Source organism: Sphaerodactylus townsendi, linkage group LG06, assembly GCF_021028975.2.
Source record: "Sphaerodactylus townsendi isolate TG3544 linkage group LG06, MPM_Stown_v2.3, whole genome shotgun sequence".
NCBI classification, from domain to species: domain Eukaryota; kingdom Metazoa; phylum Chordata; class Lepidosauria; order Squamata; family Sphaerodactylidae; genus Sphaerodactylus; species Sphaerodactylus townsendi.
Window position 1 is genome coordinate 104,956,459 of NC_059430.1, and position 23,546 is coordinate 104,980,004.

General features: G+C 43.6%; 2 protein-coding genes and 1 non-coding gene across 4 annotated transcripts; 2 read left to right on the forward strand and 1 right to left on the reverse strand.

Moving 5' to 3' along the window:
- Nucleotides 1-1,202: 1,202 nt before the first annotated feature.
- Nucleotides 1,203-9,676, forward strand: LOC125434708 (ras-related protein Rab-39B-like). The gene is made up of 3 exons (XM_048500293.1): nucleotides 1,203-1,211; nucleotides 3,116-3,343; nucleotides 8,539-9,676. The coding sequence occupies exons 2-3, from the start codon at nucleotides 3,123-3,125 to the stop codon at nucleotides 8,960-8,962; spliced, it is 645 nt and encodes a 214-aa protein (XP_048356250.1). The 5' UTR covers nucleotides 1,203-1,211; nucleotides 3,116-3,122; the 3' UTR covers nucleotides 8,963-9,676.
- Nucleotides 9,677-11,271: 1,595 nt separating this feature from the next.
- On the reverse strand, nucleotides 11,272-22,702 carry TAF12 (TATA-box binding protein associated factor 12). 2 transcript variants are annotated; one of them, XM_048500294.1, is made up of 7 exons: nucleotides 22,287-22,702; nucleotides 19,733-19,820; nucleotides 15,646-15,897; nucleotides 15,236-15,313; nucleotides 14,807-14,921; nucleotides 13,704-13,792; nucleotides 11,272-13,302 (listed from the first exon to the last, which is right to left on the reverse strand). In XM_048500294.1, the coding sequence occupies exons 2-7, from the start codon at nucleotides 19,799-19,801 to the stop codon at nucleotides 13,267-13,269; spliced, it is 639 nt and encodes a 212-aa protein (XP_048356251.1). In that variant the 5' UTR covers nucleotides 19,802-19,820; nucleotides 22,287-22,702; the 3' UTR covers nucleotides 11,272-13,266. The 2 variants fall into 2 exon arrangements, with proteins under 2 accessions (XP_048356251.1, XP_048356252.1); XM_048500295.1 differs by lacking the exon at nucleotides 19,733-19,820 and having other exon boundaries at nucleotides 22,287-22,697.
- A 246-nt stretch (nucleotides 22,703-22,948) lies between these two features.
- LOC125435992 lies at nucleotides 22,949-23,089 on the forward strand. The gene has a single exon (XR_007244969.1). It is a non-coding gene; the product is annotated as a U11 spliceosomal RNA (small nuclear RNA).
- Nucleotides 23,090-23,546: the final 457 nt, after the last annotated feature.

Sequence of the window (23,546 nt, forward strand, 5' to 3'; positions counted from 1 at the left end):
ATTAAAAACTGGGTTCTTAGGAGAAGTTCCTTTAACTGGGCCTTTTGTGTTTGCTTGTTAAATAGTTAACAGTTCTCCTTTCAAGGCCCTTCTAGCACATTCAATTTTAAACAAAGTCTCTACTCTCCCTGGGCTTCAGTTTGACGGCAGAACTTCTATGCGCCAGCAACTACAACAAGCCCCATTGGTGGTCCTAAGGTTGCCAAGTCCAGGTTGGGGAATTACTGGAGATTTGTGGGCAGAGCTTGGAGACTTTGGATAGGGGAGAGAACTCAGTAGGGATGATTTGCTGTAGCTTGCCCTCTGTAGCTACCATGTTCTCCTAGCTACCATGTTCTCCAGGGAAACTGATCTATTTTGTCTGGAAATCAGTTGTAATTCTGGAAGAATTCCAGCTCAGCACCAGGAGATTGGCATTCCTGCACTCTCACAAGCTTGTTCCTGGCACCAGAGCTCCCACAGGGCTTTCCTTTCTGCCCCCTCCATTTCTCTGACCTCCCCACCATCACAAAAAAGCCATTTCTTATGGCCAGGGGCTGTTGGGAGATATAGTCCCTCAACATTTGTCCAGTACAGTCAAGGCTTGACTACAGTCATAGAAAGAGGGGGAAAGGCCTATCCTGTTAATGGAGGAGTAAAGAGATATTGTTTACCTCCATGCCCTAAAAAGGCTTCAGACTGCACACTATTAAATAAGCAGGACCTTTTCATCCAAGTCTGTTGGCAACTCTAATTCCACTGCACCCATTTTGGGTTCCCTTTTCCATTTCTGTTTCCCTCCTGATAGCTCATGAGTTGGAAAAGGGCAGAGAGCAAGTTAGTAATTTCTTTTGGTTCTGCCCTTTGACTGTCAGTGTCAGCCATGGCAGGATCCACCAGCCCCTTGCCCAATTTGTACCTCCCAAGAGCTGGCACCAAAAATAAGGTGCCATAAGTTTCAGGGAGTCCCTGTCTCCTACCCTTCAATCCCATTTTCTAAAATCCTCTCAAGCTTGCATTAAGCACCAACAGGCTTCGGGAATTAACAGATGTTTCTCCTTTCGTCTCTGGAGTAGCTTAAAAGCGAGGAAGCCGTGTTGTTGTTGAGGCAACCATAGCCTCCCTCAGCTACTGGGAAGTAATTGTGCAGAACATTTTTCCATCCTCCTAGTGAATGCTCCATGAAATACAAACCTGGCTCCTTGAAGACAGGACAGCAGGTTCCTGCAAAGGTGAGCTTGGAAGTAGCACCTAAGGGGATGGCTGGAGATTCAGGTTGCCAGATCCCCAATGGTCATTGGCAGGCGATAGGGTTGCCAGCTCCAGACTGGAAAATACCTGGAGATTCTGGGAGTGAAGCTTGAGGAACGAGGGTTTGGAAAAGGGGAGGACTTCCAATGGAGTATAATGCCATAGAGTTCAGCCTCCAAAGCAGCCATTTTCTCCAGGAGAATTTATCTCTGTCAGCTGGAGACAGGTTATAATCCCAGGAGATCTCCAGCTACCACCTGGAGGCTGGCAACCCTAGTGGGGGATGAGAATTAGGGTTGCCAGATTCAGATTGGGAAACTCATGGAGATTTGGGGAAGAAGCCTGAGGAGGACAGGGACCTTAGAGGGATATAGCGCCATAGAGTCCACCATCTAAAGCAACCATTTTATCCATGGGATTGTCTGGAAATTAGCCATTATGCCAGAGAATCCCCAGGCAAGGTGAAGTGACATAGTTAATGGGCCAGTAAATCATCTGGACCCAGGCAAAGGGATCTGAGAGTCATAGTAGACCACATACTGAACATGAGCCAGCAGTGTGAGGCGGCAGCCAAGAAAGCCAATGCGATTCTGGGCTGTATCAATAGGAGTATAGTATCAAGACTGAGGGATGTAATTGTAAAAAATTCTCTCTTATTCTGCATTGGTTGAGGCCCCTCACTCTGGAGATCATTGTCAGGTAACGGTTCTGGCAGGCAACCCGTAATTCAAGAGGGAAAAATTAATGCGCACGCCTTTTACACTGAGCTTCAGCTACCGTGAAGAATCCTCTCTAATCTGGTTAAAGGGATTGCTCTAATTTATGCCGCCATAGTGACAGTTACCCTCTGATGTTTTTGGTGGGGAAATAACTTACCCAAGAACTTTAGCTGCTAGTAATTGAACCTGGGTCCATGTGTGTGCAAAACATGTTATAATACTACTGAGCCACAGTGGCCCTTCCATTAATTAAATTAGCTCGGCACTTTTCTAGGGTCTTAGCCATGAGAACGTTGTTCCGAACACAAGATCCTATCGCTGGAAATGCCACAGATCAACCACAAGACCTGCTGTACACACTCTGCCATTGAATTCAAATGTACAATTCCATCCCTGCCCCAGCTGAGATTTCAACAGAATTTGAGGGACTTCCCAAATACCATTTTACCTACTGAATTTGAGTAATCCAATTTTTCTCATCATTAAGCTGAGGCTTGAAAAGTCTCACTATAATTTAAAAAAAAAAACCCTCACACATATATACCATCTCTCTGTCACATTTGTATCTGGCCATTTTTTTCCAAGGAACTCAGAACAGCATGCATGGTTCCGCTTTCCCTGTGTTATCCTCACAACAGCCCGGAGGAGAGTTAGGCAGAGAGGTCACCCAGAACATTTCAGGGCTGAGAGGGGATTCAAGTCCAGCATTGGAACTATCACTACACCATGTTTTTTTTCTAGTGTGGCTTATAATGAAAGGGAACTTTTCTCCTTAGAGCCCCACAAGCATTTCCCAGGCACGCAGTCTCAAGAATATTACTTTGCCACAGGAGGAGGGATGATGGTGATGGTGAAATGTGCTCTCTCCGCTTGGCTTTCTCCTTCCATAAACATTTCCCATTCAGGGTGGGGCTCAGCTGGGTGAGTACGAACATCCCGGCTGGCCTCGCGGCTGCTTGCCTCAACATGGAATGAAACAGGTCTCTGGCTCAGTCTGTTGCTGAAAACAACTTGGCTGCTTCTCCAACAAGCCCCAACCAGTAGGATTCCACTTTTGCCAGAGCTTGCTTTCGACACTTGTTGGGGCTGAGCAATCCTTCTTTTAGGGAGTGGGGGTGGTTTGCGTCCAATCTCACTCTGAGCTGCTCTGCGCCTTCCTTTCTCAGCTCCCAAATGGCAGCGGACTCTATCTGGCATTACCAGTTCCGGATTATCATGCTGGGTGACTCCACGGTGGGCAAGTCCTCTCTCCTGAAGCGCTACGCCGAAGGGGTCTTCCAGGAGTCAATGAGCCAAACTGTAGGAGTGGATTTTTATGTCCACTTTTTGGAGATCAAGCCTGGCCTGCATATCAAGCTACAGTTTTGGGATACAGCCGGGCAAGAGCGGTTCAGGTGAGTTTGGAACAGAGGTCTACGCGTGTGTGTGTGTGTGTGCGTGTGTGTGTTAACCACTAGCAATATGAATTGCAGAGATACCAACTGGTTAATCTTCCCTTGACCCCTTCAAACCTCCACACAGGCCTGATTCATGCATACAGGAGAACAAGTTTGTAGAATTCAGACGCGCCAAAATGGGTTTTTGCGTACATCGTCCTTTTAATGCTTTCTGATGAAAAACATCCCTTTAAATTAAAAAAATCACACATCAGGAAAAAAGGGTCTAGCTAGGTTTTCAGCTCCTGGTTAGGAAATTTCTGGAGATCTGGGAAGGGGCCACAGTTGATATATATACAGTCCACCCAGCAACACTGGCATTTTGTCCAGGGGAATGGATCTCTGTAGCCTGCTGTGGTAATGCTGGGAAATCTCCAGACTCCACCTGGAAGTTGGGAACCACAGCTCTAGCTATGCGGTGGTGTTTTTTCTATTTCCAAGGAACAACTAATGTTGGAAAATGTTATTTTGAAGTACTGTGGCCTATTTTACTATTTCAGCGCAGCGAGTGTTAGATTAGGCATAGGATAGTGCCTTTTACCAGGCTTAGATGTACATGCACCCCTACTGGTCGAAGCTTTCATAGGCCTTTTTAAAGGCTTCTTAGCTGTATGATAAATCTTGTGATCTTTTTAAATATCACTAAACAAATGTCATCCCTAGTCTTTCTCACCAATGGGGACCCAAAGCTGAATTGTTCTCATTCTACATTTTCTCCTCACTACTCTCCTCACAACTTCCCTGTGAGGTAGGTCTGGCTGTGAGTGTCACCCGGCAACCTTCTATGGCAGACTGGGAATCATCTATTAGAGACACATGACTGGTTGTTTAAAAGCTTTCTTATTACTTGTTATCTATTGTGAAGATAACATGGTTCAGATTGCTCCAGTTCCCTTCATTTTTGGCATGACAACTTCCATCATCATTCCAGAACTGGTGGCCAGTTTTGAAACATGTAGCATTATTTTCTGATGAGTGCTGCCTGCCACAAACAGAGATTCTTTGCTTTCATTGCAAACAGCATGGGGAAAGGAGTTGTCTCGAGATAACCTGGGCTTGCATATTCCCATGGCTTTCACTTTAGACCCTAGAAAACTGAAGATGGTGGCCAGTTTTGTATCTTTTCGCTTTATTCTTTGATGAGATATGCCTGCTCTAAATGGTCAGACAAGCTGAGCTTTCTATCACTATAGATTCATGATATGTATGTATGATAGTGGTTTTGGATCAGAGTCATATGATGGGCAGGTAGAATTTTTGTCTGGGGACCCGTTGTGGCTCTTGGCATCCCTGATCCACCATGACTTCCATTGACAGTCTAAAGTGGTGAAGTACATTCTACCTGCTCAGGTCTCTGCCATCACATTCAATTTCTTCTGAATGCACGAACCACTCACTGTTGAGGCTATTGGGATAAGTCTGCAAGGTATTATATTTCAGCACGAACAAGACGGCTAGAATAAGCAGGACTGTGGAAAGCTAATAGATATGTCAAAAAATCCTTATAAAGAGATTTGACGGGGGAACTAAAGACTTCACTGATAAATCACTGTGGCTGTCCTTGAGAACACTCAATATTTAATAGAGAAAGGTGCATGCTTACAGCCTCATTCACCCCATCCCTTTAGCTAAACTGCTGGACCAGCATCATGAAGCGCTCCCAGATACAGAATGATACTGAATTGCTCAGTGAAAATATGGCAGCATAGTAAATCAATAAGCAGGGCATCTTCTGATACAGATGTGAGAATTCCATTTGGCTGATTAAAAGCAGGCAGGCAGAAGTATACTATTGAAAGGAGAAGGAGTATGGCAAAGATTGAAATATGGGAGGGCAGGATGAAAAGGAGTGAAGCATGAGAGAAATGTCAGGTGTCCAGGGAGCAGAGAGGGAGAAAAACAGTACAGTAGCAACTTAATCAGCAATTGGGACTTAGGCTTGATCAGCACATACAGCAGAATCCTGAGGTGACAGGTTGTGTCACTGGAGATTGCAAGCAGGAAACACCACATTTAAATGCTCTTCACACATCAGAAAGGAAGGTTTCACCCGCTCTCCTCCCTGCTGCTGATTTTCCAGAGAGGAGAATTAAAAATCACGATCCTCTACATTACAATCTGAAATGACAGTCCATTCTGATACCTCAGGACAGGGTTGCAACCTCGGTGCATGTTCTGAATATGACTTAGCTGCAATTCACTCTATGGCAAGGCTAGTAACAGGACTCAATTGTACAACATTAGAAAGGCCTTTCAGCCTTGACCTTGCAAAAGGGCATAGCCAGTCAGAACGTTTCCTTGGTTGTGCAGGTTTGCCAGTTGCTTAAACAAACACATTTTTCAAGGAGTCCTACCCAGCTAAAAAGGTTGATTTCCCCTTTCTTTGAATGGTTGGGTTGATGAGAACTCAAAGCACATCTTTCTTGGGAATAGTACTACCGGCATTGACCCTGTGAAAGTCACTCCTGAGAGGAACCCATCTTCTTATTTTTGTAGCTTCTGCTTGCTACCTTGTCAAAACATGGCTATTTTGTGTCGTTAACTGAGCTGCTTTCCTGCAAGAATTTGGTGTTTTATGCTCTTTTTTTAAAAAAAATCTTAGATTACAAATTGATTGCTATATGCAGGTAGAAAAGCATTTTTGTGTATAAAATATTAAATAACTGGACATGTACAAATCTCATCAGGAGGAATTCTTCCAATTCTGGATGCTGAATTTCAAGATGGGTGTAGACAAATCAGAAAGGGTTTGGAGGAAGCCAGGAAAGGACTGAAAACATCCTCTGCGGAGACATTGTTGGGGATGTTTAGCTAGAACAGGGGTAGGGAACCTTTAACACTCAAAGAGCCATTTGGACCCGTTTTCCACGGGAAAAGAAAACACTTGGAGCCACAAATAATTTTTGACATTTAAAATAAAGATAACGCTATATATATTGCGGGGGTTTTCTACCTTTTACTCCGCTCATTCTGAGAAGCGCATGGATGCGTCCACCCTGCTGCCTGCAGGGCGGGCAAGGATGGGGCCAGCGGCTCAGCCTTGCCGGCCGCCGGGAAAGCGCCCACCCCGCTCCAACAGGGCGGGTGAGAGGGGAAGCCCGTGGCACGGCCCAGCCAACCGCAGGCAGTTGGTGCGCCTGCCCTGCTGCCTGCAGGGCGGGCAAGGATGGGGCCGGTGGCTCTGCTCATGGAGCCGCAGTGCAAGGGCAGAAGAGCCGCATGCGGCTCTCGAGCCGCAGGTTCCCTACCCTTGAGCTAGAAGATGAGAAGATTGAGGAGACATGATTACCCTCATCAAATAGCTGAAGGGCTTTCCCAGGGAAGAGGACAAAAATGTGTTCTCTGATGCCGTGGACAGCAAAATGAGATTCAGTGGGTATTCAGTTACAGGAGGGAAGATTTTGGTTGAACATCAAGAGAAAATTCATAATCGTACAAGTAGTTTAACCATGGAACCAGTTACCTTGGGAGACGTGTTAGGTTCTCCCTCACTGGAGATCTTCAGGCAGAGGCTGGACAGTCATCTGTGGAGATTTTCTGGCTATTGATTCCCCCATCCCACCCCACCCCCACACTTGAGGGAGGGAGGGAATTAGATGGCCCCTTCCAGCTCCAGGTTCTCTGGAATCATTTTTTTTAAAAAAATTTATTTTTCCATATATAAAAGAAAGGAATAATACAGAAAAAAAGGGAAGGGGAAAGGGGGGGATACAATTGGAACAATAAGAGAATCTGGGTTAATAGCTTCTTTCACTGAAAAAACCTCAGTTACATTCAAAATAAAAAAGAAGCTCAATACATGTTGAACAACTTCTACATATACTCTTGCAAATAATTCATTTAGAATTATTTGTGATCATCTATATATAATAAAAAGTTATATATATTAAGGCGCGCCTCTGATGGAGGTGGGGTGTGTGGCAGCAGCAGGCCCGGGGTGCTCCTGGCCTGGTGCCGGCTGCTGCCATGCTGCTGCCCGCCCCCCCAATCAGAGGCACATGCCTGCTCCCGGCCTCTGATAGAGGTGGGGTGGTGGCAGCAGCCGGCCCTGGTCTGGAGCCTGCCGGGCTCTCCTGGCCTGGCGTCGGCAGCTGCCGGGCCGCTCTCCCACCTCTATCAGTGACTGTGCCTGCTCTGGGAGGGGCAGGAACCGTTGTGATGCTTACACAGGGGACTACCTTTACTTTTGTCTAAAAAAGAAAATAAAGTGGATTTTGTGGTCAGAGTGCCAGACCCAAGTCTGAATCCTCACTCTGCCATGGAAGCTTATTGGGCGACCTTGGGTCAGTCATTCTCTGCTATGAGCATAAAATAGAGGAGATAAAAATAATGTAGAGTCCACTTTGGTTCCTCACTGGGGAGAAAGGCAGGGTATAAATGAAGCAACTGAACAGAGAAAAACAAAACATATTTTAAACTGCTGTGAACTCACTATAAAGCAAAGCAAAAAATAACCGATATGGCACAGTAGACAAGAGAGCTGAAATTAGATTGGGGAGTAGGGCAGAGTTCAAATCCCCACTCAGCCGTGATGTTGGCCAGTCAGGTGACTTTGGACTGGTCGGCTTAACCTACCTCCGGAGGCTCCTGCAAAGATAAATAAACAGGCAGAACTACATATGCTTAGGGTTGGTTTCCAGGAGACAAGGGTCACCAGGTGGGGACACAAACCCAACCTATGAACTCTGTCAGTTAAACATTACTGGCACGTTCTCTGTTTTTACCCACATTGCTTCCATTCTAATTTGGATGATGGCCTCATAAAGAAGGAGTTGCAGCCTTTCCCCCCTAAGAGGAAACGCTCCAGGGAAGTAATTATTTGGCCCTTTGTGAATGACTCGGGGACATAGAAATCAACCCTTTATCTAGCGCAGGGGTCTGCAACCTGCGGCTCTCCAGATGTTCATGGACTACAATTCCTATCAGCCCCTGCCTACAATTCCCAGGGACTACAATTCCCAATTGACCATGCTGGCAGGGGCTGATGGGATTTGTAGTCCATGAACATCTGGAGAGCCACAGGTTGCAGACCCCTGATCTAGCCCCTTGAAGAAATAGCAGCATAAAAAATGAATGCAGGATGGCTACTTTTATGAAGCAGACTCAACTGAGAACAGAAATCCTTAACCAGGTGTTCCTTTCTTGTGATACAGATCTGTGACTCGCTCATATTACCGCAACTCAGCAGGTGCAGTTCTGATGTTTGACTTGACCAATCGAGCATCTTTTGAGAGCATCAAGAAGTGGCACCAGGAAGTTATGGAGACCGTCAAGCCTTATCATGTGGTCTTTGTGCTGGTTGGCCATAAAAGTGACCTGAAGGATGAATGTAAGGTTGAGCAAAAAGAGGCTGAGAAGCTGGCATCTTCACTGGGAGCAAAGTACATAGAAACATCCGCTAAGACCAGCCAGAACGTGGAGGAGGCTTTTCAGATATTGACCTTAGCCATCTATGAAGCACTGGAAAGTGGGAAGATGAGACCAAATGAACAATGGGATGGAATAAAATGTAAGTTACCACCTGAGGCACAGCTTAAGATACAGGAAGAGAGGAGACAGAAGAAATGCTCATGCTAGCAGCATAGAACCTTTGGGAAACATGCAGGAGTTACTCAAGACCATCTCATAGTGCCACTACCCATTTTTATGGAAACCAATGACAGTTGTGGGGGTGGCTTATTGGACAATGTTGGTCCTAAGGACACCCCCCCCCACACACACCATTTCTTATCAGTGAATCCAGGACACAGGAGAGCAGAACCCCCAAAAGAACAAAAACATGGACTTAATGCACATTTGGATTTGCTTGTACTGTGCATCTTTTAACTCAGCACATCACACATTTGTGGATTTGTGGAAGTATGGAAGTATGGAACACCTGCTCCTGAGCCACTCCACGTAGTGCTTTGCTTCACCTGTCCCAAGACTTGCTTTCTTCTGTCTTGCTAAGCAGGGAGCTGGGTTGAAATGTGGCCTTAACAGATCCTGCCTCTAAGGATATGTTGCACCACTGCCCCCCTCTCCTGGACCACCAGCTTAATTTCAGAACATCCCTTTCACTGACCGACTACAACTCATTCAACTTTCTTGCATTTAACTTCTAGTCAGCAGGCAGTAGAGCACCCAAACAGCAAAGTCTTTGGCTCTTGTCATGTGCCAGAGAGGATCCTTCTGAGTCTCTTGGTTGTTGTCAAATAATCAAAGCTAGACAAATAATAAAGCCATCCCTGTGACCTACAATTATCATAACTTTGAAAAGAGAGCTTGCAGATAAAGGTCAATGCCATTTCACTGTTACGTCTCTGCCTTTGTTATTTTAAGAGAAGTTCTACTGTTAAACAGGATAAGGATTATTATATATATATATAAACCTTTAATGGCATAATTAAAACAGCAGCAATATACCAGAAAAATGGCGACCTCAGTGTAATGATACAATCTCCAGTACAGTTATAACCGTTTGCTGATGACAGAGCACAAAAAGTTAGCCAACGCTTCCAATACACTTGCAGAACCACAATCCAACATCGTTACCACCTGGTGATAGATTAATGTATATGTATTATTATCAATGGGGGTTTTTTAACCACTGAGGTTTAGATATTTATTCCTGAAAGCTCGCGGCTTTATTATAGCAGACGGTGTAAATATCCGCCGATGACCCGGATTGATTCTTAAATGAAAGCAGGGGAAATAAGGATTATTATAAACCACCACAGAACCAGGAACATTTTGAGGGTTTTCTTTAGCTAAGCTGGCCCTAAAAATTTATTCACAGCATAAAAAATGTCAAGAGAAACACTAATGACTGTATTTTGGACATGGCTATCTGAATAGCTATTCTCAAAGCAAAACCTTTAGAACTGCAAGCTTGCACCTGGTTAACTATCAGAGCAGATGTCCCCTTGCCAGTTTCCTGAGTTGCTGTGCTGTTGGAAATCCACTGCATCTGAAGCCATGACAGCATGAAAACAGGAAATGGCAACTACTAGATTGCAGCCAAACAGAGAAGTATTCTTCCCAAATTCCCCTTTTGCACACCCATCCCTTTTCTCCCTTAGAAAGCTATCCAAGGTCCTGTAATGAAAAGTCTGCAGGGATCCTCAAGAAGGGGGGATTTTAACAGTCTTTCCACACTCCCCAGACTGTGTCTTTGGGGGTGGGCTTAAAGAGACTTCAGTAGGAATAGGATATCCAATGTATCATGCTGGCAGGTGGTTGAATGCAGTCTACTGAAGCATTTTCATATCCAACACTGCAAAGGGGTGGGGGAGAGAGCATAGACATCTATTGAGTTACGCTGGTAGTTCTGAAACCAAGATCACAAGTCTATGGACATTCACTTAGAAGTAAGCACCACTTCCTAAGTAACTATTAGCTCAGGCGGCATAACATCATTCCTATATTGCAGGCTGTGTATATTTGCTTTTAAAAAATCTGTATTCAACAACCTACCTAAATTGTGTATATCTCTACAATGTATGCAGCTCGTGCAGAATGTCTGAAGATCTATGGAAAGCACAGAAGCCCTGCCAGAAATCCTGCCGTAAGAGTTCACCTGCTCTTCAGAGGTTAACTTGGTACTTGGAAGGGATAGAAACTGGTTAGAGGAGCCCAGTGGTGCAAAGGAGTAAGCTGTAGTACTGCAGTCAAAGCTCTGCTCACAACCAGAGTTCAATCCTGACAAAAGGCAGGTCAGGTAGCTGGCTCAAGGTTGTCTCAGCCTTCCATCCTTCCAAGGCCAGTAAAATGAGTACCCAGTTTGATGGGGGGAAACTGTAGATGACTGGGGAAGGAAAAGGCAAACCACCCTGCAACCAGTCTGCCTAGTAAACATTGTGAAGGTGATATTACCCCGTGGTACTTGTACAGAGAATTACCTTTACTTTTTAGAAACTTGTTTTTATTTTTTAAAGAGAACTCAAGATACTCTCAGAATACTAATTCTGTATTTGCATATCACAATTACAAAAAAAGAAAGGAAAAAGCAGAGCACTAATTGAAGCAAGTGTGATATTCCAGAACATAAAGCCTTCTCCACCTTAACAAGGGCTTTGATTACGTACGTCCGAAAAATGAAGGCTCCAGCTGCTCTGCTGGTTTTCATGAGGCAAAAATATAGTTAGACAATGCTGAATACATTAACATCGTTCTGAAATTCTGTTTTGCTTTTGAGACGGCAAAACCATTTTTTTAAACTTGAGCAGCATTTTAAGTGCACATGGCCACTCCCAAACAACTGTATTTCACACACATACAACTGGATTGTACTTTTGTCTTTACTTCGAAGCACATTACCAGAAAGAACCACCTGGTGGAGTTACTGCACAGGTGAACTTAAGGTAACAAAGTGCATGATCTTCTGCTTGTATGGGGTTTTCTAGCAAAACTGTATGATGTGAGATGGTTTATAGCAACATTTTATTAACATATCATAAGGCAGGTCTCCTTTGTGGAAACCAAGTTAAATGAGAAAACAGGAAACACAAAAATTTCAGAGCACCGTCTGGATAAGGAAATTTGGTTATTCATTATCAGAGTCATGGTGCTGGCTGGAACAGATCAGATTAGACTAGCCCGATGATCAGGATGAGAGTTCTTACAGCTTCCTAAAGGTGAATGTAGGTAGGATATTTTACGTACGTAGGCTTAGAAAAGAGAGAGATCTCTCCATACACCACCGTGACCGCTGTCATCTAACACACATGCACATAGTAAGAAGACAGTCAGCTCCCACTGGCGGCACATGGGACAAGAGGGCTACGCGATCTTCCCATGTGATTACACACCTGTAGATAACTGTAGGAAGATTCAAAAGGACATGAAAGGTTTGGATGCAAAGGCTTGGTGAGACTGCTTCTGCAAGCATGACCCAGACTTTTACAACAAGAGCATGTACAAGTGGAGAGAGTTCACTCGCGCAGGCACATTAACAGCTGGTTATGCTATAAATGGTCAGCACTGTAGGCTGGGTACACTAATGTCAATCTCCTATTCAAGCATCAAATGCTTCTGGGAAGGCATTATGGCTGACTAACTCCATTTATACACTTGAATGTGTTTTTGATTTTGAGATCTGACACTGAAGGAGAAGGTTGGTTGGGCTGTTTGAAACTGCTTCCCACTCTGTTGCAGGAAACATTAATGAGCCATAAAGTATAGATGCCCACAATATAACCACAAGCCTTGATTTCCTTCGCTTTTTAGTTGGTAAACAGAATCTACTGGGTTCTGAACAATCATCCTACCAGAACTTTTGCTCTGGGCCTTGTTATAGGTGGGTTCTTTGAGATCAAAATAGCTGGAATTTAAAAAAAAATTCAACTTCTTTCCAGCTTGCTGTATAGCCATGAAATAAGTTGGTTTTGAAGAGATATTTGAAGACTGGCCCAGTCTCTTGCTCCAGCCTCGGTGCCCTCAGTAACGTGTTTTTCACAACTGGTGCCAACACTGTGACCTGGTTTTAGATTCATAATTTCTTTACTTGTAAAATAAATCTAAACACTGACATTACAAAGAGTTAAAGGGAAACAAAAACATCTACAGCTGCTTCTAATACTGTTCCCCAGAATACCAAGATAATCTGTCCCTTGGATAATCCTGGACACCATAAATCACTGTTGAAGTCACAAAAAGAAAGTTGGTGTTTCATATATTGTGTTCTTTGGGGGGAAAGAGACTGGGGATGGGGAGAGGCGGGCAGGGCTAATGCTTTGGGCATATCTCCCCTCCAAGTCAGATATTGCTGCACCATTAAATACATGCCTCTCTGTAAAGCGTAAACCATCCCACAGATGATGGCACAGATGCCACAGTTTAGAGGCAGATTTCTTTTTCCTAGTCCCAGAAGAGCCATTTTTATTTCCTGCCTTTCCCTGGCGTTATTTCTTGGTTGTTTTGCGGATCAGTGCCATTCTCTGTAAAGAGAAAAAACAAGAGTGAGAATCAGGAACACAGGCTGTCAGCAAAATGCTTGATTAATAAGATCTAGACAAGTCCTTCCAGTAGCTTCATCACCACAGTACTCAAATGCCTCCCAGTGTCCAATCTTACTAGTCATTGTGATGTAGCTGAGCAGAAATAGGCTGCCAACTAAAAGGGCTTGCAAGGTGATAGTCTCTACCTTGCTTTAATGCAGGCAGAGGACCTGCACCCAGCAGCACAACTGTACCTTTGATTTTTTAACACATTGGGTGAGTGTCTCTTTCTCCCCAGAACGGCTTGCATGCCACAATCTTCTGGCACTCACATGCTTGAACCATTCAGAGACTCATGTCTGAAGTTTCAGAGTGTTAGTCTCTAGACAGCAGGTTCTTACCTGTTTATGAGCTTCAGTAGTGCAGGCTTTTTTATATGGTCTGATTTCTTCAGAACCAAAACCTGGGATCCACATATTCCACTGGCGCTCTATAGTGAAGCAAAGATGGGAGCAAAGGCAGTAATCAAGCACACAGGAAGTAGATAAGATCAACATTCCTCAAGTTCACTATTTAGGAAGGAAAAAGCCCAAAGAACTTCCTGCTGCCAGGGCTGTAAGAACTACATAAAGTGAGAAACCAAAATTATAACTCCTGTTGGATCTGAGAGATCCCTGTAAGACAGCTAGGCTCTTCTGTCTCTCCCTGCAAGTATCTTGACCATCTATATTGCAGATTAGGCAACCGGCATCATGTCCATCAAAAGGTGGAAGGAAAGTGAACTAAGAGGTCCCCCAAAAATCACTTGTGGTATGGGAGCCACATTGCTGTAATTCAATCCCATGGTCCTGCTGAAAAGGCCTAGAGCCACATGGGAAGAAGCAATCACCCAAGTCCTTCCCACCGGTATGGTGTCCCCACCTCATCTGAGCAACAACCAGGTAAAAGGACCCTACAGTCTGCCTTTCAAGTGAGAAATTAGGAATAATCATAATGTGTCCTTATGCTCAAGCTGTTCAGTCTATGAACTCTCCTACTACATCTCTTTAGGCCCAGATTCTTCTGGACTCCATATTTTGCCCTATCTTGATGCAAAATCCTGGATTTCTAACACTTAGGGACCCCCCCCCCCCAGCTATTTAAGAAAACACTAAAGTCCCCTAGCAAGAAATGGGGGAGTAATTTTAAAAGCTGGTTGCATTTGAGTATGCTGGTGCTGTCCTTTATTTTTACGATCTTTGAAGAAGGAGTCAAATACACACACAGCAGTTGTCAAACAGTCTTCAGTTCCTCAACCCAGCATTCATCACTAAACAGTTCCCAATTTCAGACAACAGGTTGCTACACAGATTGGACTATTTTGCCCATGCTGTTTTATGAATGGAAAAGGAAGCCTGCAGCAGCCTGCTTCATCAGGGAAAGCAGAAAAGGCTCGTCAAAGAGTGATGGGGCAACACACAGTGAATTACAGCCATAATTTCTGCCCTGGTTTGGAGTAGCTTACCAAGGTGTAACTGGACATCTTTCACTTCCAGGGTGTTGGATTTGCGGTGCCGTGCGAGCTGACAGGCAGCTGTCACCACACTTTCAATGAAGTCATCAGCAATCTGCAGCAGCATCTGTCGAATACAGAGGAAGGAAAAAGCCAGGTGCATTCAGTGGTGGGTTTCAGGAGCGGACATCACAGGAATGGGATTGACATGTCAACCACAGACGTTTTTCACTTTCCCAAGAAATTAGGCTGGTATCAGGAAGAATCTCAGTGATTTTCCACCAGCCAGTCCTGTTGATGTGTGCATGTGCTGATGACCTGAAGAATTTCACCGGCTCAGCACAAGGTGAACAGTTCAGCCCCATGAAGGATGGATCTGTGCATGTACCAAACGGCTGCATGACTTCTCAGCACCGACCTCTCATTTTAACAAGGACCTACCTCCTCTACATCTTCATCCAGTTGCTCATTTGGATCCACCTCCCGAACAAGATCCTGCAGTTTCTTCTTGGTTAAGATCTGGGGGCATATAGGGGAGGGGAATAAAACATTAGCACAGCGGTAGTGATTATATCAAGAGGCATTCTCACTCTAGACTATAAAAAGATGAAAACAATCTTTGAGATGTTTGGAATTTTGATGAAGAGCATGTAAAAAAAGAATCACCAGATGATTCTAGACAGGACTCTAGGAGGCAGTTACAAAATGCACAAGACAAAAGACATCTCTGAACAAACACTTTGTTTCCACTTTGATTTGCAGCACAGGTAACACCAGGCATACTCAAATGCAACCTGCTTTTAAAATTTCTTCCTCCTCTCTTGCTTTTCCAGTACCAGAAATTAAATTACCTGGCTGCTTTCAGGACTGAGACGTCCCCCACTGCTAGGAGTTCCTGGCATCTTTGCCACAGTGGTATTGTTTGCCATGGAGCTCTGTGGGGGAGTACTAGCAGGTTCCGGCTTGATTGAGGAAAAATTGGATAAGTTGATCAAGGTAGATGGACCAAACTGGTTCATAATCTGCTGGGCTTTAGCCTTCAGATCATAGAGTTTGTCGAAGTCTTGCTTCTTCTTGGGAGTGTGAGGGCCTAAACCAATCAGCTGGAGGAAAACAAAACCCCCAATGTTAAACACAGAAAAGAAGGGGACTTAAAAGGTGGCGATGGTTTAAGATTGCCTTTTTAGGTTATTCCTGACAAATAGGATCCCAGATGTTTCAAGCTGATGACATTTTTGCATGCACATTTATAGAAATAAGTTTTCATCAATTTCACTACATCACATTTTGGCCACTTCATAAGTGAGTAGGGGAAAGGTTTTTAAGGCCTCTTTCCTAGAATTAACATACCTCTTTATGCAAACCATCATAATTTGTAAACTTGAGTATTGTTACTCCATGGATCTCAGATGTCCATTCTTAATCATTCAGCAACATTCAAGACAGTCCCCCACCCCTGCCCACAAATATTTGCCTAATGCCAAAAACAAATGTGCACTATTAGTTGATTACTAAGCAATTATCAGGGGGCAACTGAAATGTGTGGACCCCACCATCTGCAGTTCTAAGAGAAGGGAATGAAAAGGTACATTTTTTGTGTAAACATGCATTTTCATTAAACCATGCTGCCAGTGGTGGTATTCAAATAATTTAACAACCGGTTCCGGTGGTGGGATTAAAATAATTTATTATTTGTTTAATTTATATACCGCCCTCCCCCAAGGGGCTCAGGAAGGTTCACAACAATTAATTTAACCACTTATTTACAAGCACTATTTTAACAACCGGTTCTGGCAAAGTGATGCAAACCTGCTGAATCCCACCGCTGCATGCTATTCACTTGACTTCATTTTAAATCACGTCTATGATCTCTCATTTCAGTCATGTCTTCCTTGTGTACAGTATAGACACCTGGCTCAGAAAATGATGGCTTCTCAAACCTCACAAACAGTATGGATTTAAATTTTTTTTAATGTAAGATGCTAAGTATCCGCTATGAACAGAGAAATGTCTGAGGATCTGGATGAGGTTTGCTAACCCAGGGAGTCACTGATTCAGACTACCATGCTCTATAATTCCTAATATACTCTTTCTTGAAAACATACCCTTGACTCACAGTTCCACAGCAACGTGATTCTGGGTGATCCCTTAGGTCCCCTTTGGTCCTGCCCAAAAATGTTCCAGCAAAAACTGCTCCAATCAATTCCAACAATAGTTCAAACTTCAGAAAGGTCTTCCTCAAGAGATTTCTCCATCCATTTAAGAATGCCAGTGCCTTGTACATGCCAACAGTTCAGACCATCCAATACACATTTGTAACCACATAAATCTGTTACCCACATGATAAAAAGGCTGAGTTCAGACTCACCCAACCATGTTTAATACACAAATGAGCCTGGGTCTTGTGTACTTCCTGTTGGATTCCCTTTTGCTCTTCCTGTTTGTCAACAAATCAGTTTATCATTACATGTTTACCAAGTATACCATGTTATTGAAAATCATGGTTCGCTTGGAAAGATCATAAGCCAGGTCTTGACTACAGCTCTTTGGCTTGGGGAGCCAGCCCAAAAATGTAGAAGCCAGACTCAATGTTTTAGCCTTGAGGGGTTTTACATTTTAAAGACCACATTTTCTAATCAGTAACAGCACAAAGCTTAGTCCTAGCTTCTTCACAGTCTATTGTGATTTCATTAAAGAGACGACAAATGTTGTAGTATATAAATAATTAAACACAGGAGTAACCCCTGGTGGTCCTCATTGCCACAAAAACTTGATCTCTAAGCTTAACCTAACCTTTCCCTAATTCCTCATAATTTCATTATTGGTTTTAAATGCTCCATCAAATTGAATATTGGGGTTAGTATAGAAAACAACCAGTTAAGAAGTAAATATAGCTACCACCACCATTGAAGGGTATAAAGTTGACATATAAACCAGCAATAACTCCTCCCTACACGTGCAATTTTATGTCAGACAACAAAACGTATTCTGGTGTGAAATGATAAGCTTTGTGCTTCTGAGGATCACTAAGAAAGAATACAATGAAATCCTTGCTGAAAATATTAGATGACCCAAATAATTTTCTAGGTGCTGGTACCTGAGATGTGTCAAACCCTGACATAAGCAAGGAGAGACCATGCTTTCCCAACTAAAGGGAAATGGCAAAAGGGAAGGGACGGTCTACACATGTAATAAACAATAATAATAAAAGGATAATAAATAAAAGGAATTTTAGAAGGGAACTAAAGGGTGCAGCAAGAGCAGAACATATGAGTTTGATCCTTACGTAGCATCAAACTATGGTTTCGAATCACATCTTATCAGAGAGTATTTTTAGAGATGAACACTAACTGCTCTCTGCAGCTTCACATAGATACCATATAATTTCTTCAAGTGAAATATGCTAATTACTCTTATTCTGTTCTGTAGCTTTCCTTTCTATTTTCACTTAGTGCCACACCCTTAACAGCATATCAACACCCAAATATATACCACCCAACAGCAAGGTGATCAACATGAGGCATTTTTTTCATTCATCTACTCCAGTAAAAAAAACCCAAAACACACTGTTAGTACTAAGCCATACAAAGGACTCACACAAAAACAAACCAAAAATCCATGTTATAATCATGCATGATCCTATTCAACATACTTTGGCAGAGAAGTCCATGCTATGACAGCAAACCCTGTTCCAAAATGATCACTGCTTTCAAACAAAGATAAGTCCTTAACCTTACAGGAAAACCGATGAGAAACAGTCTGCCCAAAAGGTAAAGGAACAGGCTGAATACAGTAATGTGGGATAGAGCTCAGAACCAAGTTCAAGCTGAGGAATCTCAGGGTTCTATTTCTTGCCCTCCTTTGGATAAATCTGCACCATGAGGTATTGCAGATTAACAGCTCTGCTTCTGGAGAATACTCAAGTCAGCCTAAGAGTCACATCACACTCATGTAGTTACTGTGCAGTGAAAGGGATTGTGTACTATTGACAACTGCTTCTTCAAACAGCTGGCAGGTGTGAAGGACAGGTATCATCTAATGCACGCCATGGGAAACTGCTCCTTCATTCAACACCACCTCAAGTCAGTCACTAAAGCAATTATATTGCTGTTCCTTCTATTGTTCTACATTCCTTCCCTTTCTTCCTCTGCTGTTACTTCTAATCTTGTTGAATCTCCCCCCCCCCCTCCCTGTTCTTTCTGCTACTAATCTGTTTTCTACTGCTTCTGGAATGATTTTTCACCATTTCTGCCCTTTCCACTTTCAAAACTTCCGGCTGCCGTGAGGTGCGGATGCAGTCTGCTGTGTTCCTCCTCCACCTCCTCAGGATAAGTTTTAAAATTATTTTACCCTACTTAGTTTTTATCTTTCAGTATATCCTTTTGTTATGTAGAATGTTTTTACAGAACTGGTTGTGGTTGAGGTGCAAGACAGAAAAAGTACACATTAGCTAATATCTGGAAAAGGGACCATGTGTAGTTATTTTGCTCCTCTATAAGGCACCCCATTTCCAGATTAAACATCATAAAGGAAGGTGAAGGATGCATTACATTCCCTAGCGCATGGGCAAGCTGTAGAATGTTCAATATCATGCTATATTTTAATAAAATAGGAAGAATAATGTAATAAAAAACTAATTGGAAGCTAGGACTTTGACATATTCTGATAAAGAACAGCAGAAACTAAATATTCTTCAGAGTTTATGCCTTAAATTAGGTAAAATATATTCACAAAATATTCCACATGGGGCCAATGACTTTTTGACAAGAATTCTAGAAACTTAAAAGGGAAAGGTAAGAGGTTCTTGCAGAATTTAATTTACCATCATCACACTTCAACTTTGGAAAACAACCAAACTGAACCAGGTAACACCTGTCAGTAGTTTCTCACCACAGTGCTAGCATGCCATGCCAGGTGAGTTCAAGCCAACTTACTTACAGCTATTTGAGTATCTAGGTCTTTAATTACATCAGAAACTGCTGTGGGACCAGTGAAAGGGGTGGCCATTTTCAAGGGAGAAAAGATCCTGCAAGTAAACAGTCACGGTTAACCTTCAGACCTTCCCTGTTGCAAACTCTAACCAAACCTTGAAACAAAGAATAGAAGCTCTGACAGATACCTGTAGTTAAATAAAACTGTGACAGGAGGGAGATTTGTGCACCTGGCCCCTTCCTCCTCACTCCCCAAACAAGGACCACAATAAATAACTAAATTCATCAGTGATGCATGAATATAACCCTGCAGGTTCATTAGAGCTTGTTTTTGATCTACAAATGGGGACCCTACACCAGGATTAAACTCACATCAAGAATCCTGAAAAATCAGTTCAAGTTAACCATGAGTACAAATTAAGATGTGTGTTAACTAGAACTGGTCTTAAACCAGTCATTGTGAGCTGTCCAGGAAAGGGGTGGAAAAAAGATGCTCATGAGCACAGCGAAAGACAGGTTCATGTATATTTAACCACAGATAAAGTGGAAAGCAACATACCCACTCTCGACGTAAAATTAAATATATTAGCCATTCAGTCATGTCCTCTCCAACCTATATCTGATTCTAGAAAACATTTGCATAATGCTGTTGATCTGAATGACCAGATCTTAAGTATACATTAGTGCAACATCTCAGTTAGCAACCCTGGCATCTGATCCAAACCACCTGCTGTTCATGAAAGATGTTTACTATGAACATTTCTGTAGCTAGTTATGCCTCCCATAGCAGCCATTCTGTGACTGTGCCTATCACTTTGTCAGAATTCCAAAGATGCCTACAGGATTAAAAAGGGTAGGAGATCCCCAATGTAAACTAAGACATGATAAAGGCAAACAAACCCTCCTTACAGAACAGTTGAAAATACCAAGCACAGGAAGAACCACATATAGTTCCTAAATAAAAATGTAATAAAAACAAGTTATTACGCTGCAGTACACTTAGGTCTCTGGTAGAGGACCACTGGAAGGATTGTATCACCTTCCTCTGAATAAGAATGCTGATTTTATTTACAATGCTCATAGGATTTTTCAGTGTCATCTGATGAACATCAACAAAACCTGAAAAAACACAGTGTTGTCAAACTTATCTCCCTCCTCTACCTCTTTTCCTCCAGAGTCTTATTTCAATTTTAAACTTCACCTTGCAGTCTATGTTTAACTGATATAAGCCATCCAGGATGTCAGTATATTGAAAAGCTGGCTAAAGATAACAGCAATACAAGCAATCCTACAAACGATTAGCTTTCAAGCCTGGGGAGAAAGGGGAAGAATGTTTGTCCTTTGGGAAAACTGCTACTCTGGAGCCCACAAACTAGACATCTCAGGAACTTAGAGCAGTTCCCCAAATGCAAACATTTTTGTCTCCCAAAAATGGCTATCAACCTAAATAACTACAAAATACAAACAGCTATTTATTTGGTGCATTTTTATCTTACCCTTTCTTCAAGAAGTTCCTCCTAACTCACCATATTATGAACACAACACCACTGTGAATTAGGTAAGACTGAGAACTGGTGACTGGCTCATGGTCAATTCCGTATGGGTCAGATCAGAGTGCAGATATTGAACGTGGGTGTCATCAGTCCTACACTGTGCTATAGTGGCTAGTGTCAGGTAGGTAGCCATGTTAGTCTGTAGTGGTAGCTGAAAACTTGAGACCAGCAGCAAGCGCATTATAGACAACCACATTTTTCCAGGATACAAGCTTTTATGGAGGGTGTTGCCAAGAAGGGCCAGTTAGACTGAAGATGAAAAATACAATGCAAAACACAATCAGATTAATTACAGCAGATAATCTCTTTACAGTGCACTTGGAGATGTTTTGCAGAACATCAAGTTACTCCATGGAGTACTGTTTGAGAACCTCTGGACTAGAGTAATGCCTAGAAGCAGGAAAAATGAAAAATAAGCGTCTACAATGAGAAACTTCTTTTGACACTATTCAGCCCATGGGAGGTGGGCCATAGTCTTCCACTACATTCTTTGCACCTTGACTCCAACTGGCTCTCCTTAGCAACACCTTTCCCGCCTTCTGACCTGAATAAAAGGACTGATGTATCTTCATTCTTTGTGGACCAACTAAGTATTGACTCAGCAAAGTATATAAGATGGAAAATTCTGTTGATCTTTCTGGTGCTTCTGAACTCGATCCTTATTTTAAATTATGAAAAGGAAAGGACAACTTAACGAAGGGTAGGTACAGCCCCTACAAGGCTACTATGGCGCTGGAGAAAGGGAGGAGAGCAGTCTGACCAGGCGCGGGTGGAGCGAGAGGTCAGTTTGGGAAATTCCGGTATATTCAGGGGCAGCGCCTAGGAAGGGTGAAAAAACCGATCTCTACAACTCCAGGCCCTACTTGGTGGTTGCAACTCCACCTTCACTGCTCCTAAGCTACCTCAAACCAGGCAGGTGCCCGGGACTCTACTCTTGCCCCTCAGCAACCCGCTACGGCTTGAGCCTCAGCTGCCTTTAGCACCGCTCCGCAGACCCCTCGCACTCACCGGACCCCGGTCACCTATCTCGCCATCTCCGCGTCCCGGCTCCGACAGCCGCTCTCCTCCCTCACAAAGTCGCCGGGACACAGCACTTCCGGGGTCACGACCCTAATCACCGCCGCAGCTCCTGGAAACGCTTACGGAGGCCCGCGCGCCGGAACAGCCGACAAATCAGAAGCCGCCTCTCTTGCTCGCCGAGCTGCTGTCGCGAGAACGACTGCGCGTGCGCGCGCGTTCCAGACTTCGGCGTGGCGGGATAAATTTTTTTTATGGTACTCTGTTTATGAGAGACGCTTGAATGAAATATCCTCCTTCGTCCCGCGTCAGTTTCCTCACTGGATTCCTCAGGGTAGGTAGGGGTTATGTCTAGAACTAACTTTGGCAAAGGCGCCTCTCAGTTGCCCCGCCTTTCCCCCCCGTTCTCCTTTCCCAGAGCAGGCGGGCCGTTACCCAGAATGCATTGTGTGTATTTGCATCTCGACGTTTGAGCTCGTCGCCGTCTCTTATCACAGCATAGAAACGGGTTTTTTTGCAAAGAGAAAATGGATAAAAGTGGATATCAGCTTAGGGAGGGGTCTGCCTGTTTTGTCCGGCTCGCGGCTGGGGGTCACCATGACTTGGGTGGTTTGCTCAGACAAGCTGCCGAGCCCTCCTCCCAAGCTTTGGTTAAAAAGGGCTTCTGCTGTGAGTGGCACATAGAAGGGGCGGCTGCGGCTTTGTCTCTTTCTGTGCGGAATCGCTATCAAGAGATTTCGGAAGCATAATTTTTAGGAGTGGGGCAGCTGGTAATCGCTTGTTCTGGCTCCCCGGTTGGACCGAGTTTAAAAGCATATTTTTGTCTCTGAAATTATTACTTATTGTATTGCATGTGTTTACTTTATGCAATATAAAACAAGTAGCATTTTTAATATGCTACTTGGCCTTTATAAAACTTTTTTTGTTCAAACCAGCCTGGTGTAGTGGCTTGATTCTCTGCTTTGCTAGTTGGGTGGCTGACTCTTATCTGGTGGACAAAGTCTGTTTTCCCCGCTCTTCCACATGAAGCCTGCTGGGTGATCTTGGGCTGGTCACAATTCTCTCAGAACTCTCTCAGCCCCACCTACTTCACAAGGGGTCTGTTGTGGGGAGAGGAAGGGAAAGGAGCTTGTAAGCCACCTTGAGTCCCCTTACAGGAGAGAAAGGCAGTGTATAAATCCAAACTGTTCTGGTTGTGGTGGGTTTTCTGGGCTGTATGGCCGTGGTCTTAACGTTTCGCCTGCATCTGTG

What these genes read in the sequence shown, in the direction of transcription:
- LOC125434708 (XM_048500293.1), top strand. Translation starts at nt 3,123, where the DNA reads ATGGCAGCGGACTCTATCTGGCATTACCAGTTCCGGATTATCATGCTG. An exon ending in GCCGGGCAAGAGCGGTTCAG is followed by an intron (nt 3,344 to 8,538) that starts GTGAGTTTGGAA and finishes CTTGTGATACAG; the next exon opens with ATCTGTGACTCGCTCATATT.
- TAF12 (XM_048500294.1), bottom strand. Translation starts at nt 19,801, where the DNA reads ATGGCCACCCCTTTCACTGGTCCCACAGCAGTTTCTGATGTAATTAAA. An exon ending in TCAGTCCTGAAAGCAGCCAG is followed by an intron (nt 15,314 to 15,645) that starts GTAATTTAATTT and finishes ATATGCCCCCAG; the next exon opens with ATCTTAACCAAGAAGAAACT. An exon ending in TGGATGAAGATGTAGAGGAG is followed by an intron (nt 14,922 to 15,235) that starts GTAGGTCCTTGT and finishes TGTATTCGACAG; the next exon opens with ATGCTGCTGCAGATTGCTGA.